General features: G+C 42.1%; 5 protein-coding genes across 6 annotated transcripts; 3 read left to right on the top strand and 2 right to left on the bottom strand.

The window, feature by feature from the left end:
• The first annotated feature begins 1,783 nt into the window (after positions 1-1,783).
• LOC129591930 (uncharacterized) lies at positions 1,784-3,430 on the top strand. Its single transcript, XM_055487814.1, has 3 exons — positions 1,784-2,245; positions 2,325-2,690; positions 2,926-3,430. The coding sequence occupies exons 1-3, from the start codon at positions 2,135-2,137 to the stop codon at positions 3,307-3,309; spliced, it is 861 nt and encodes a 286-aa protein (XP_055343789.1). The 5' UTR covers positions 1,784-2,134; the 3' UTR covers positions 3,310-3,430.
• A 32-nt stretch (positions 3,431-3,462) lies between these two features.
• On the bottom strand, positions 3,463-5,955 carry LOC129591929 (NADH dehydrogenase (ubiquinone) complex I, assembly factor 6-like). Its single transcript, XM_055487813.1, has 4 exons — positions 5,111-5,955; positions 4,943-5,050; positions 4,376-4,812; positions 3,463-3,987 (listed from the first exon to the last, which is right to left on the bottom strand). The coding sequence occupies exons 1-4, from the start codon at positions 5,194-5,196 to the stop codon at positions 3,572-3,574; spliced, it is 1,047 nt and encodes a 348-aa protein (XP_055343788.1). The 5' UTR covers positions 5,197-5,955; the 3' UTR covers positions 3,463-3,571.
• LOC129591928 (uncharacterized protein F21D5.5-like) lies at positions 5,573-8,582 on the top strand. Its single transcript, XM_055487812.1, has 6 exons — positions 5,573-6,119; positions 6,201-6,570; positions 6,976-7,040; positions 7,110-7,202; positions 7,265-7,633; positions 7,876-8,582. Exons 1-6 carry the CDS (start codon positions 5,937-5,939, stop codon positions 8,059-8,061), a joined length of 1,266 nt encoding a protein of 421 aa, XP_055343787.1. The 5' UTR covers positions 5,573-5,936; the 3' UTR covers positions 8,062-8,582.
• Positions 8,583-9,458: 876 nt separating this feature from the next.
• Positions 9,459-12,213, top strand: LOC129592004 (uncharacterized). The gene is made up of 3 exons (XM_055487940.1): positions 9,459-9,795; positions 10,064-10,234; positions 11,430-12,213. The coding sequence occupies exons 1-3, from the start codon at positions 9,726-9,728 to the stop codon at positions 11,768-11,770; spliced, it is 582 nt and encodes a 193-aa protein (XP_055343915.1). The 5' UTR covers positions 9,459-9,725; the 3' UTR covers positions 11,771-12,213.
• A 443-nt stretch (positions 12,214-12,656) lies between these two features.
• LOC129592038 (uncharacterized) lies at positions 12,657-14,095 on the bottom strand. 2 transcript variants are annotated; one of them, XR_008690915.1, is made up of 4 exons: positions 13,849-14,095; positions 13,560-13,742; positions 13,107-13,391; positions 12,657-12,997 (listed from the first exon to the last, which is right to left on the bottom strand). XR_008690915.1 is itself a non-coding variant. In XM_055487981.1 (3 exons), exons 1-3 carry the CDS (start codon positions 13,928-13,930, stop codon positions 13,144-13,146), a joined length of 513 nt encoding a protein of 170 aa, XP_055343956.1. In that variant the 5' UTR covers positions 13,931-14,088; the 3' UTR covers positions 12,657-13,143. The 2 variants fall into 2 exon arrangements, 1 of the variants encoding a protein (XP_055343956.1); XM_055487981.1 differs by having other exon boundaries at positions 12,657-13,391; positions 13,849-14,088.
• Positions 14,096-14,217: the final 122 nt, after the last annotated feature.

Raw genomic sequence — 14,217 nt, 5'->3', positions numbered from 1 at the left:
CTAGATGGATCATGAAAGCGATTTGATACTGATTACTTGCACATTCTAACCCTTAACCGGCATACAATATTAACTGACCATCAAGCTAAAACTGTGTGTAAAGGTAAACGTCTGTAAAAGAGCTAAATGTGTGCTAAGATACTGTAATTTAAAAGTGCGAAGTATGTATTGATAGAAACCCGGCTTACAGTATTAATCCGCCACCTGTTTTTCTGTGGCCACCTGTTTTTCTGTTTTTCTAAAATATCTGTGGCCAGGGCGAAGGACATATTATTTTCCTAGCTTCATGCATTACAGACCACAAAAACGGCTCGCTCGGCTCGATGTCCAGTTCTGCATGTATCCAGATAATTTTGCATCAGAAAAATGGTTGAACGAAGCTGGCTGGTGTGCAATACAGTATTAACGTTGCAATAAAAGACTCGTTCGGGTTTCTTGTACGTGGAATATGGTGCTTATTCAAATCTCAGAAGCATCCACAACTATCAAAAATATAAGAAAAATTTTTTATTAAAGCCCCCATCTACCAGTCTCTGGGCGTACACGCACAGAAACAAGCATCACAAGTTGAAGCACTACGGAATGCAACACTTATAAACGACCATTTAGCTATAGTAAGTTCTTGACTGAACACACACCCGGTATTAAAGTCTTAGTCTTCCAGCACTAAAGTCTCCCCACATTACAGTCTCCCCGCATTAAAATGTTCCTGCATTACAGAAAACATTCACAAAATTAAAGTTACCCGGGTTTAAAGTTTCCCAGAAACTTTAAAGTTTTCGACCGTCTCCCAACAATAAACATCCCAAAATTAAAGCGTTCCCATTACGCAGATGGCATGCATACCATCTTTGAATCTGAATGAATAATCGCTGCCGGAAGAACACCTTTGATCGCTGTTGTATGGTTGCTGCGGCTAGGTTTTTCCCGATTTTGTCAACTAGCGCCTTGGTGCCATCTCCCCAACGGCCGTAAATCTCAAACGCAGCGAGGACAAAGTCATAACGCGGCAAGTTGGCAGCTTGTGCTTGGCCAGGTTTCCCCTTTCAGCCATTTGCCCGGCGTTCACTGAAGTGAAGTCGACGTATGAACAATGTGGCTACAGTGTCCACGCAGGCCACGTCAATGGCCAGTGGATTACCGCGCGTCCAAGGAACGAGGGTCATGACATCCAGTCACCTAGGGTCTTTGACAAGCGCGCAGACAAGCGCTTTGATTCCATACTGCAGGGGAAACCGGCGGTCTTCAAACCACGAGCAAACTCTTCACTTATGCCGTTGTGTCTTGGGAGTTTTCCGGCCGGACGTCTACAACGCAAGACCATGCCTGTAGAGTTCATCGACGGGTTCACCACAGACACCAGTATGCGGAGTGACGATCGGCGCTGCCAAACGCAATGCGACGCCGTTTTGAAGTGCGGTTTCATCCAGCAGATTGCGCAGACAAGCGGCCAGTCAGGCATGAATCCAGAGTTTAGATTCCGGTACCGAAATCGCTCTTCGGTGCGCGACTTCTACTGCGGAGTTGTGGAGATTGGTCAGCTTATGGTTAGAGAAGGCACGAAGCGTTGCCAGTGTGTCCCAGGCTTTCTGGATGTAGCAGACGTTCTTCCGGGAGGTCGTCCGAGCCGACGAGAGTCTTCCATGCGCTTGTTGTGGCAATTCAATCGGTGGGCGCTAGGGCAACATGTACGGTACATACGTAACGGTAGTGTGGGCAAACCCCCTGCGGGTTTGATGCTTCTGAGCTTCTCTGATTTTTTCTCCTGTCACAGTTTCACAGTTAAATACACAGCAAGTTTCGGATTGCAAACTGCAATTTAACAGCAAATCTTAACGATAAGATTTATTTTACCATTTAAATTAAATGATAAAACCTTTACTGTTTACGTTTAAGAAATGCAAAGTTCGATCCTTTAAAAGGTTGTTTTTCAAGTTTCAGAATTTATCGTTGAAGTATATATGCGGCGTATATGCATATCCTAGAAATGTCGAAGTTTTTTAAAGCTTGACATGTTGTTCTGCCTTGGTGGAACTCGGAAGTGATGTTTAATTGGGTTGCGGTCTGCTTGAACTGCTTTAAACTGTTGGTTTATGCAGTTTGCTTATCTGTCAGATTGTAAGAAATCGCTGAAATGTCTTGCTTTCGCGTTGTATTGCGGAATTCATTGAGACTCATTCCAAAACGCGGAATTCAAACCTCATCCGTGACGTTCTGCGGTTTGCCAGGATCCGTTTGTGTCCATGTGAGTTATTTGCCAGCTGCATCGCGTTTATCATCTGGCATATTCTGAGTAGCTGCATTCTTTATTGTGCTTTTGGTAGGGAAAGTCGCAGCATTACATCCACAAACCAAGCGAACACATCTTACCCGGGTTCTCCAGTTTTCAATCCTATCGCGCCTCGAATTCTCAAGGTTTTGCATCAAATGCCGCAGTCTCTGAAGAAGCTGAACCCGCCGAAGATGAGCAGCTTGCTCCCGAAGACGCGCCTGCTGCAGCAGGCAAAAAAGTTGCGGACAGCGAACGCGATCCGCGTGATCGTACCCGTTTGATACCGTGGCAAACCAGTGCGGAGTATCTAAAAAGTCAGGCCTATTTCAACACGTACGGCCAGCAACCGGTATGGAAGCCCTACAGAAGACCGCACAAGGGTGGCATTCCGCCATCGAAGACTAGGCGAATGTGTGTTGTAAGTACTGTATCGCTGTTGGAAAGTTTTTATGTTTTCTTGACATTTTATTTTCTTTATTTTTATTTTCTTCCGTAATGTAATTACGTTAAACTTGCCTTTTCCACGGTTGGCTGAAGTATTATTATTTTCTGATTGCTAAGCTTTTGCTGTTTCCGTCCTTTTTAAAACAGCTGGATATTCTGTTCTCCATACAGCACTGCGATGCTATGGCCCGTTCTGTTTTTGTTTATAGAAAGAAGGCAAAATTGCGATTGGCAGTCCGTGCCCGATATGCCGTGATGAGTATCTTGTCCTGGATTATCGCAACACCGAACTCCTAAAGCAGTTCATTTCACCATATTCCGGGGAAGTTCTTAGTTATCAAGTGACGAATATCTGCCAAGCCATGCATAATCGGCTTTTGGTGGAGTTGGCCAAAGCCAGCCATTTCGGAACGATGTCCTTCAAGACACCTTTTAGAACATATGACTATGCTGATTATTACAAATCGGGTAGCAGTAAATTCACATCCTCGGCAACACGAAATCATATCGAAGACAGTCCTTCCTCTGCGGCGGTGCAAAACAGCAGTATGAATAGAGGACCGGAAGTACAAGCAACTGTGCAGAGCTCGTAACCCTGTCTGATCTTCTTCGTGAACCGGCTGTTTGTTTAATGTCCGAAAATTGAAATAAAGGCGGCTTCTGAAGTCTGATTATCCGTTGGATAACGATAATGTCGTGAACTGGTATACAGTATTCCCTTGAAATCATTACAATAATAATTGTCACGCTTATGGCATTTTTACTGCATTCATAGTCGTGTCCAATCAGTCCACGTTAAACAAAATAAACATCACAGAACAGTACTCGTCCATTCAATGTTTTGGACGAAAACGGTCAAAATTTTATATTGGCATGCCACCATAATTTAAGAGGTAAAAGGCCATCTCGTTGCCGCAGACTGGGTTGGAAAACATCAAAATTATTCAGTTTTAATCTATTAATAAATTTTCTACATGATACTGTCGGCAAAAATATCGTTTTAGCGTTAGGAGAGCCAACCGAACCGGTTTTTATCAGTGCTGCAGCCTTTTCCATATGGTTATCACATCTTTCAACTAAGCCAGCCGTTAAGTCTCGAAATCCTTTTCGTTTTTCCTCTGTTACGGGCATTCCCTGGGATACATCGACATTGCGCCCAATACGGGAAATAACGTCAGCGGATAAACGATGCTTTATTAATAAATCCACAGGGATCAGCACAACTCCGCGTTGCAAGTTATAGGGTACAGAGCGCAGTACCGTTTTGATACCTGTAAAATTCACAAAGAATTACACATAAAGCAATGTAAACCAAAGATGAACAGTAAAGTGAAAAAAATAAATATTTAAGGTGTAACAGAACAGTTGAAACGTTGGATGTGGTACACCACAATTACACACTATAAACAGAATTATAGAAGTATTAAATCGCAAATACTGCTCGGGCGTACAATAAGTAACAAAAATGTGTAAAATTGCTTAAAATACGAATTAAAATTCAGACCACGTTTTCACGGTAAAAAAAGTTTGCTTTTAAAAAAAGGCAGAACATCGCCGCGAAAAGTGTTGTAGCAGAGCTGTCAACTGCCAAGCTTACTTAGCAGGCAAATGACAAATCCAAACAGCACCGCACTTCCGGTGACGTTTAGTGTTGCTTACCTATGGCTTTAGCTAGATATTGCGCTGCCAGTTGTAAATCTTCATTCTGCACCTTCATGGCCTCTAACAGCAAATTAAATGCCGGAGAAATTGCTTTTAGAGAGTACGCCTCCACGGCATCCACACTCCGAAAGGGTTTATTGTGCAAGCTCTCTTCGCGTGCATCAATTAAATCTCGCAAACTAGCTTTCGACATCGGTGTTTTCTGCACTGCACGGTAAAGCTCCTGGGCAACGGGTGTTTGAGGTGGATTCCCGGAATAAATTCTTTCCAGAGCATCCTTCCAAAACTGCAATCGCATCTTGCCGATACGGTGATCCGAGATGACATCGCGGATCTGAGCTAACTCCACATTGAAGGCACGAATGGCGAAGGCGGTAGAGCGAACTGGGGCTGGTAACAGCAACGTGCACAAGTAATTCTCATAATCGGATTTCCTGCATAACGAAGGAATATCTCTCATTAGTTAGGAATCCATGTAACACGCACTGTCGCACTGGTAAAATTCAATAATGATTAACTGATTACTTATTACCATGTACAAATGTCACTCATGTCAGTACTCACTTCACCGAGGCGATACAATATTCCGAAGTCGACTGCTTTTTATTCCATGTTTCGGTTCCGGAAGTGTTTGCATACCGTTTGACGAAAAAATACTGCGCCTCAGCTTTTCTGCAGCGTTAAAATATTCAATAAGTTACCTAGTGGGCTAGCCTATGCACCATTGCAAACCTCGGAAAACCGCCGCGAAGCTGCGCAGTTAGAAATATACATTCCAATTTCAAAGCGCAAACGCCGCTTCTCCGCAACGAATCCATTTGTGGCACCGATTTACACTTTAAAAGTACATAACTACATAAGTTCAAGTTTCCTCCGATAATAGGGTACAAATCATGTATGCTGGAGACATTTAGATTTTAATTATCAAACTATATCTATTAGAACTTACAAACAAATTTAAAAGTTTGCACAAATCAAAAATTTAATGACAAAAATCAAAGCGGACTGGAAGTTCGGCCCGCGCTACTTCTAGGTTTTCTTGTTTTGGTAATTTGGAGTATCGAGCGGAGCATGTGGACAGTGGGATTTTTACGCCTGCGAAAGGACGAGCCCAAGGGCGGCTGCTCCATTCGCTCGCCTTCGTGTCGTCGATCATCTGTCAGATTCCTGTTCATGCAAGACCGTTCGTGTTTCTTTTGTAGGCGTCAGCAAATTTTCATTTCGGCTGGAGACCGCTTCGTATAAAAGCGAGCGGGGAATCCCAACTATAAATGATAAATCATAACGATTTCTCAGTTTATGAGAGTATTTCGGTTTTCGCACAGCTAATCGCGAATTCGAATCGGTATCAGGACAATTTTGTGTCTATTTGGCCGATTATTGCGAGCGGACTAGGTGATCGTCTGGAATTTCGTGATTTCACTTTGCTCTCATCTTCTCCTCTGCATCTGGGATTCTTGCGTCTTTCCGTACGTTTGAGATTCTGTGGTCGCTGTGGTGACACCATCCTTTTCTGTTTCTGTGATAAGTAGTTCAGATCTCAAAGAACTGTCGTAAAATGCCACCAAAGAAAGCTTCGCCCAAGAAATCTGCAGTTGTGCACAGTCCTAAGCGCAAAAGCAGCGACGATCACTCTACCGACGAACCTAAGAGCAAAACGATGAAGACATCTCAGTGGAAGGATCTGGGAGAGGGATTGTTCGTTTGGTCTAGTGAGAACAGCATCCAGCCTCGTAAAAAGGTAGGATAAGAAATTCATTTTGCATGCGTTAACACCTATCCGGGATAACTTAATCTATCGTTGATTTGATTACGCTTGCAGCTGGCTGGTTTCGATTTGGATGGAACACTGATTACAACTAAATCCGGGAAAGTGTTTGCCACTGGTGCCAGTGATTGGCAGTTCCTGTATCCCGAAGTTCCTAACAAGTTGAAGGATCTCTACAACAAAGAGGATTTCAGAGTTGTCATATTCACGAATCAGGGCGGTGTGTCAAAAGGGAAGGTGAATTTTGGGGAATGGCAGAAGAAAGTGGAGGACATCGTTAAGAAGATTGGCATCCCGATGCACGTCTTCGTGGCCACCGACAAGGGCATGAATCGGAAACCTTGTCCGGGAATGTTCCACACGTACGCCAAAGATTTCAATGGAGGGATTGAAGTTGATATGAAGAACAGCGTCTTTGTAGGAGGTATGTGGAGAAGAGTAGGGTATCTTAGCGCTTGGCCACATTATTAAAAGTATTCAGACTGCGCTTGCAGTAATATAAACGGTTATAATCACTTAATTTTTGGTTGAGGATAGCATCATGATTTACGACACTTTGTTTTATTTTTTGCTTAAAATTTGTCACTATGTATTTTGATAGGGTACCTTATTACGATATTTCTATTTACTGCACTTTTGTCCGATCCCCTTTCGCATATTCTTGCGAATATACCGTAGGATAAAATTAAGATGTTGTAAATTTAATTGTAATAATATTCAGTAAGTGATTCAATAATCAATAGGTTATATGACGGCTAAATCAGTGGCTTGTTATTTTGTAATTTTGTTCTCATTATTCATTATTTATGTGTAATGCATTACTTTACAGATGCTGCTGGAAGACCGGCAAGTGCTACCCAGAAAAAGAAAGATTTCTCTCTGGCTGACCGCTTGGTATGGCTTGGGATGTCAGCCTTCATAGCCTGCTGTTTTCAACGCTTGATTTTGTCTTAATTTTTCCAGTTCGCATTGAATTGTGGATTGCCATTTAAAACACCTGAAGAATTTTTCTTGAACCGCAAACCGGAAAAGTACGAGATTACGTCTTTCGATCCGGTACGTCACTGTTGTTAATGACCATTTTCACAACTTCCGTCAACTTCACACGTTTTACACAGAAAGCCTACTTGGCCGATGTTGCTGCTGGGAAGATCGTCTTGTTATCTCCCGCTGTGCCCCTTTCGCCGGCCTCGCAGGAAGTTATCGTTTTGGTCGGCCTGCAGGGCAGTGGAAAGAGTCATTTTGCTCGGGAATATTTGAAAGCCGGCAGCTACGTGCATATTAATCGGGACACCTTGAAGACGTGGCAGAAGTGTGTGGCGGCAACTGATAAAGCTCTGCAGGAGGGCAAGAGTGTCGTGGTGGATAATACCAATCCTGATAAGGAGTCACGCGACCGATATATCAGTTTGGCTAAAAAATATCACGTGCCATGTCGTTGTTTTGTGTTCACCACTTCCATTGAACATGCCCAGCATAACAATACGGTACGTTTTAACTGGTGACGTTTAATGACAAACTAAGAACCATTGTTTATTTTAGTTCAGATTATGGTCGGAATATGTATCCGAATACGTTCGTTATTAATTTTGTGTTAGTGCCTTTTTTGTTTTGTATGGAGTACAGCAAAACACCTGCATGGTTGATCAGCTTTTTGTTTCAACCGTATATAAGAAGAACTTCTGTCGATTTTCTATTTGATTATAAATTTTACCGTTTTCCTTTTCAGTTTCGTGAAATCATCGACCCAACCCATGACGTAGTCCCAGAGATGGTCTATAGAATGTGGAAAGGCAAATACACCTCGCCGACGGTCTCCGAAGGGTTTTCTGAGGTGGTTCAAGTACAATTTATTCCCAAATTCACCAGTAAAGAGCATGAAGAGTTGTACAGCATGTTTCTTATGGAAAAGTGATACTGAGAGGTGTGAAACTGGATAAATTGGTGCATTAATGGTGATAATATTACGTACTTCTGATATGGAAACGTCATTTTTTTCTTGGGATTTCTTTCATGAATGGTTATAGTTACTTTACTGTAGTTTTTCTAAATACTGTCGTAATGCCGGCAAATGGGGTTAGGGGGCATCCATAAATTACGTACGCAGAAAACCACGATTTTTTCACCCCTCCCTCCCCCTTCGTAGCGGTCCGTCACATTTGCTTGACCCCTCCCCCCTGGTTCGTTCAATCGTAATATATGGAGCTGACCACCCCCTCCCCCCTGGGTTCGTCGAGGCCGTCACAGCTTGTCACGCTTTTTGGACCCCTCCCTCCCTGGTTCGCTGCGTACGTAATTTATGGATCCCCCCTTATATGTTAGTTTGTTGCTATATGGCGTTCTGCACTTGGGAAACAACTTGGAGTGGCTGTATAAATATTTATGGTTCATGTTTAAAGCTACTTCCACTGATCTGTATATGTTCTAAAGCTTTGTAACTTCTGTACCGGTAGCCAGTGTTAGTGTTAGGAGGTATCCGTGGCATTAGTATTTTACGTCGTATTTGCATAGATTCTGGGGCTTCAGTTTTTAACAAAGTAGTAATTAACTTACGTACTTGCCCACCTCAATCTAAATGTTTTTTCCACACTTAAAAGGTTAATACTTAACTAACGAAATCCATGTGTTCCTCAAGCGAACGGACACGTGTGCTTAATAGTATATGATTTTTGTGCCCTACGGTCGGTAAAAGCAAATTTATTAGAAAATAATGTCAAGAAAGCAACTTGGATATGATTAAACATTTTAAACGAGGTCATCCTGTATGAGTAACCGTTCTGGCGTACAGCGGAGTTCTGCGTTTTAGAAAAACAACAGTTGCACCCAAAAATAAAAACACATCACCTACTTATTCTGTAAAGATCAAACACGACAGGACATTTTACTACTGCAAAAATCAAAGAAGCGTGACAGGTTCTTTTGATCATGTCGGCATGATTCGATCCACTTTAATAATCAGCACAAACAAGCTCCACTCCTGCAGTTTTGTGGTTGGTAATGCATATCGTTTTAATATCGTTTGTACACATGTACAGGTACAGGTGTACCACTGGTCCAACAAAGTGCCATGTAACGTTCAGCGCATACTACTGCGATTCTTGAACAACAATTCAACAGGTCTATTTGGCTAAAAACTATGATTCAACAATTTTATGTGTCTGTAAATTTCAACATCAAAAGGGAAAAAAGCGTCCAGTGTGAATCACTAACGCTAATGTAAACAAATTCATCCGCACTTGAATGCTGCACACATATCGTAAAAGTAGTAAAATTGTATGTTGACAGGTGTGAAAGTTTCTATACCGGTAGCCAGTATGATCCACAAATGCATGACGCCGACACTTTGTGAGTGATTAAAAGGATCATCATAATGAAAATCTGGCATCAGATGCCGGTATAAAATGAATGGTGGTTTGATTTTCAAGGAGCGCAGATCAGCACATTTCATGCACAAGTTTCACTGCGTATGCAGATTGTCGTCTTCGTATGCTTGTTGACCAACTGGATTAGCAATATAATTATTATCTTTTCTACTGGTCAGTCGATTACTTGCTGCTTGTAAAACGCTCGGAAATCGCCATGGAGAAAACGGTTATCTTGTTTCACTTTTGTGTTGTAATTATCACTGTGATCGGCCCCAAATATGTCGGTAAGCGTATTTTGTTAATTTTTTTGTCGCTGTTATTATTTAATTATTGTACATGCGAATATACGAGCGTATGTGACTAAAAAACGTTTTATGGTGGAAAAATGTTTAACTACAATCGGAAATACATTAATCAAAGCATCAATAGATCTTAAAAGATTTCAATGTTCCGTAAAATATACTGGAGGCCCGTATGCACGGAGAATACTATTTATTACTAAAAATTGTTTGAAATTATAACTTGCACGCTTTCATTTTGCTTTTTTTGTAGAAGCGGAAAATTGTTACGTCTGTAGCCAAATACTGCCACAGGGAGATTACACAGCGCCAGTGGACTGCCGTGATATGCGCAATGCGGAAAGGCGGCAATGTGGAAGCGGAAGTAGTGGATGTTATACGTTCAGAGGATTTCAAAAGATAGGCGACCGAGTCCTCTCTGACGGTACGTACCCTCCCTGATTGTGTTGCCATAGGTTTTACTGGATCTAAGCAGATCGTATAATTTAATCCAATTTAGACATACACCTATTTAAGTAATCATGGCCGTCTTGTCAAGAGGTGCGCGTAACGCGGTCACGCGTGGGTAGTAAGTTATTAACCGAATGGTTTCAAATTACATAATAGTACGCAACAAAACAAATGCCGGATCGTGACAGCGTTATTTAGCTATCCAGCAATCATTATTTGAGTTAACGTTAAGTGGCACAAGACCTGTGAAATAGGTGAAATATATAGAAGACACGGAATATAATGAATGGCCTTCTAATTTCTAAATCTCTAATCCTGTAGTAAATTTTAATGGTTTTTCAAACCGGAATGCAGCTTGAAACGTATTAGCGTCGATTTTCGGATACCTAGCAAATATTCTTAAGGATGATACACAGAAGCCAGGGCGAGTAACTAAATGTGGCAAAAGGCCATGTATACATACGCAACCTCATAAGTACTTAAAATTAGGTATAAGCTTAAGGTTCGTAGCCCCACGTAGAGTAACAGAAGCGGCAACGCCACAGCCTTTTTCCTCTGCTTACTGAAAATTTGTAAACTCTTTTCTAAGAATAACAATCTGTTTACGGACTTCACCGATTTCTTCCGTACAACTATGGTGTTTGGATAGGATGATTAGCGTTGTCAGCCACGGCGTTGCCCAGCTTGTTGCAGCGCTGCAACTTGTAAGGCAGTGTTTTTGCTTTCGAATTCCTTCGCGCATTCTTAGATCGAGCTCAGTTTTTGCTGATAACAGAACAGATACATTCTGACATTCACGAAAATTTTATTCAACCATTGTCTGGTGACAATATGTAGTAGAATCTATCATAACCACAACTGTTAACGCAATTGTCGGCCTATTTACTGAAAATAATCGAAATGAAGAGAACAGGGTTCATCATGACGTACAGGAACCGGCACAACTTCAAGTGGCACGGGCGGGGAAATCAATTATAAATATTTTATACATATGAATGATATGGTTAAGGATATGTAATTATGGCATCTCCCTGATATTTTTAGTCTACCGTAAAATCCTTTATGCTGGTTATTACATGTGGTTATTACATGTGCCGTAGTATTACAAATAAGAACATAATAACAAATATTACATTTTCCTTTCATGTTTATTGTTTGTGCTACTGCAGGTGTTCTCCGTCTCTGCAACGATCAGAACACCCGTCAGATGTTCAACCAACAAAGCAGCTGGTTTTGGCCGGTGCAATCGCAACAACAACAGTCTACTAGCTGCAGCTCCATCAGTATCAGCAAAGCCAGTACGATGGGCGCCAGTGTCCAGTTGAATGGTCAGTTGTGCTCGTGCAGCGGGGATTTCTGCAATACCGATACGCCGGTAACCGGTGCCACTGGGTTGACGGGAACGTCGGGCAATTACGTATACTATTCCGGATCAGCAACGGTCAGTCCGTGGAAGGGTTTATGGCTTTCCGCAGGACTGCTCATTCCTATCGTGCTTTTCCGGCATTGATCTTGCGTGCGACTCGACTCGTAGTTTTGTTGGCTTCTTTTCACCAGTCGTGTCGTATATTACGATACGGTTGAATGTATTGTGTTGTAAAAATTATTCATCATGTTGTATGGTACGGTGTCAGCGTTCCTCGATTTTTCTGATTACATGGCTTTTGTCGCCGTGAGTTCATCAACGCAAAAATTCGCTCTGATTCTCGTTTCTTATTTTCATTGAACGGAGTTTCAGTTTCTTTGTTGAAAGTCTGCGCAATTTGATTTTGCTTGCGGTTGCAAGGCCCCAGCTTTCAAAATGCTTTCATTGCTTTCGTGACCTTTAGCTGCTTCAGAACAGTTATTCCAGTACAAACTGATTCTGAGCACCGTACTTTCTATTGAATTTCGCATAAGAGTACTGGTCACGATACTTGAGCCTATATTTGTGATTTATTTTTTTTTCTTTAATCGGGCATCTGCCAGTACACATAATAATACGCCTGCGCGGGTTTACACTAATAAAAGTTACGAATTTTAAACATTGAAAAAACATCCAAAACAGGCCCGCCACAAGGATTTTGGAAAGGGGGGGGGGCGGGCTGCCGGACTCAAAGTGTGGCGAAAAGTAACACGTGACACGCCGGCCAGCCTCGCCCCGCCCCCTTCCAGTACTTTAAATGCGCCCCCCGGGCGGTCAAAAATCCGAAAAAGGGGGCACCCGCCGGTGCGCCCCCCCCCCCTATCTGGCGGGCCTGATCCAAAAGCATTAGCGTGAGTGAGTTTAGGACGTGCGTTTAGGACGTGCCTGACTGATCATGACACGAAATGACACGAAGCTTGCGGCCGACGAAACGGATTAGCTCTGTCATTTGATTTAATTTTCAACTAACTATCAAAGATGCTTACCGCCAAAAAGCACATCTTCCACAAAGACGTAGATGTTAATTATAGTTCCCAGTAAAATGTGTCCGTTCAACATGTGGCGCCTGCGACTGCAAAGGGTTCATCAATAACAGTTACAAATACGTATATATTATTATATAGAAGCGCACCATTATTATTAGTTTTTTATGTTGTTATGCATAACAAATTTAAGCGGGTACGGGAAAACAGGCATGGAGATCGACATTGAAACCACCGAAAGAGTCAATATATCGATAAACTACTTTACTAAAAAATATGCGGTCTCAGATCGACAGTCCAGATCGAATAAATGGATAAATGTGTCGTGGTAGCACGTAGGGTAATAAACCTGAAAATACCAATTTTTCGAACATTCCATGTAGAGATATCCAGATTTTAATGCTTGCATAAGTATGATATTAGTTCGGATTTCTATTTGTTTGCGCGCACGAAGTTACCCTCATCTCACAGAAAGCTAACTATACGGTATGGTGCTCATGCGAAGAAATAATCAATGATCCGATCAAGAAGCCCTTTTGACTTTTGTTTCAAATGTTCTCCTTTGGAGTGCTTTGGCTGTGGCGGCAATCCATCGCTGTTGCAAAGGTCGCCGGAACACGGACACAACGTGCCTTTGTATTCGTTATGAATGCTGACAAAGATCGACTGGCATGTGTCACCACCGAAGAAGTTGGAATCGAGGAGAGCATCACCTCGATCATTGCCACATAATCGTAGCACACCTGAGAAAAAGTTCACGATCATGTCATGGATTGCTTATATACGCGCGCGGGAGAACCTTCTCAAAATTTTATGCACCCTCGGCATATACGAGTATTAATAAGGCTAACAAGCAAAACGTATCTGCTGAATCGTTTTACTAGAAGTACTAATGTCCATAGGCTCCATACCGTTTTCAATGACCTTTCCACCTATCTGTTGTTTGCCTCTGAAAATGTAGCACGTGCTTCCCTTCCCACAGTATCGGCTCTCCGTAGCGTTAATATCAGGACAATGAAGAGGCTGCGTCATAACATCAGGATCCGTTGGATTAGTAGTGGAATTATCCTTGCAAACGTAGCACCAGCCAGCCTCTGTAAAATAATTAAAGACAAGCGCTACAGTTATTCACATTTATTTCTATAACATTTATGAGCATTCTTAATTTCACCCAAAAGCAAGCCTGCTAATTTCACACACCCGCGCCAAAAGAGTTGAAGCCGAGAACAGTTATGACAGCGAAGTAATACATAAGTGGCTTGTGTTTCATGAGCGGCCACATTCTGATTGTCGCACGTGTGCAGATAAGACTTGAGAGTACTTAAACAAAAAATAACTAGAGAAATTGGGACGAAGAGCGGATCAATATACTGGAAGGTTTCGATTGATCGGATTGTTAGTTGTAGCAAACGGTTTTTATAGGTAAAGATACAACATGGAGGTTAATGTTTTTCTTGAAAACGTTTGATTTGATGAGAATTCTCCTGATAGAGGATATTCTAAAGAAATCGCCGAGACTGAAGACATCCGCAATCTGTTATTAACACAAGTAAAGAATGTACTGGGACC

Source organism: Paramacrobiotus metropolitanus, unplaced genomic scaffold (assembly GCF_019649055.1).
Source record: "Paramacrobiotus metropolitanus isolate TYO unplaced genomic scaffold, Prichtersi_v1.0 Parri_scaffold0000049, whole genome shotgun sequence".
NCBI classification, from domain to species: domain Eukaryota; kingdom Metazoa; phylum Tardigrada; class Eutardigrada; order Parachela; family Macrobiotidae; genus Paramacrobiotus; species Paramacrobiotus metropolitanus.
Note: the sequence above shows the minus strand (reverse complement) of the source record. Positions and strands in the feature narration are given on the sequence as shown.

Coding starts and splice junctions, on each gene's coding strand:
- LOC129591929 (XM_055487813.1), bottom strand. CDS start 5,196: ATGGATTCGTTGCGGAGAAGCGGCGTTTGCGCTTTGAAATTGGAATGT. Junction 5,051..5,110: donor CTTCGCGGCGGTTTTCCGAG/GTTTGCAATGGT, acceptor TTAACGCTGCAG/AAAAGCTGAGGCGCAGTATT. Junction 3,988..4,375: donor ATATCTAGCTAAAGCCATAG/GTAAGCAACACT, acceptor TGAATTTTACAG/GTATCAAAACGGTACTGCGC.
- LOC129592004 (XM_055487940.1), top strand. CDS start 9,726: ATGGAGAAAACGGTTATCTTGTTTCACTTTTGTGTTGTAATTATCACT. Junction 9,796..10,063: donor GATCGGCCCCAAATATGTCG/GTAAGCGTATTT, acceptor CTTTTTTTGTAG/AAGCGGAAAATTGTTACGTC. Junction 10,235..11,429: donor CGACCGAGTCCTCTCTGACG/GTACGTACCCTC, acceptor GTGCTACTGCAG/GTGTTCTCCGTCTCTGCAAC.
- LOC129592038 (XM_055487981.1), bottom strand. CDS start 13,930: ATGTGGCCGCTCATGAAACACAAGCCACTTATGTATTACTTCGCTGTC. Junction 13,743..13,848: donor CTTCAACTCTTTTGGCGCGG/GTGTGTGAAATT, acceptor ATTATTTTACAG/AGGCTGGCTGGTGCTACGTT. Junction 13,392..13,559: donor TGGAAAGGTCATTGAAAACG/GTATGGAGCCTA, acceptor ACTTTTTCTCAG/GTGTGCTACGATTATGTGGC.
- LOC129591930 (XM_055487814.1), top strand. CDS start 2,135: ATGTCTTGCTTTCGCGTTGTATTGCGGAATTCATTGAGACTCATTCCA. Junction 2,246..2,324: donor CAGGATCCGTTTGTGTCCAT/GTGAGTTATTTG, acceptor TGCTTTTGGTAG/GGAAAGTCGCAGCATTACAT. Junction 2,691..2,925: donor AGACTAGGCGAATGTGTGTT/GTAAGTACTGTA, acceptor TTTTGTTTATAG/AAAGAAGGCAAAATTGCGAT.
- LOC129591928 (XM_055487812.1), top strand. CDS start 5,937: ATGCCACCAAAGAAAGCTTCGCCCAAGAAATCTGCAGTTGTGCACAGT. Junction 6,571..6,975: donor GAACAGCGTCTTTGTAGGAG/GTATGTGGAGAA, acceptor ATTACTTTACAG/ATGCTGCTGGAAGACCGGCA. Junction 7,634..7,875: donor ATGCCCAGCATAACAATACG/GTACGTTTTAAC, acceptor TTTCCTTTTCAG/TTTCGTGAAATCATCGACCC.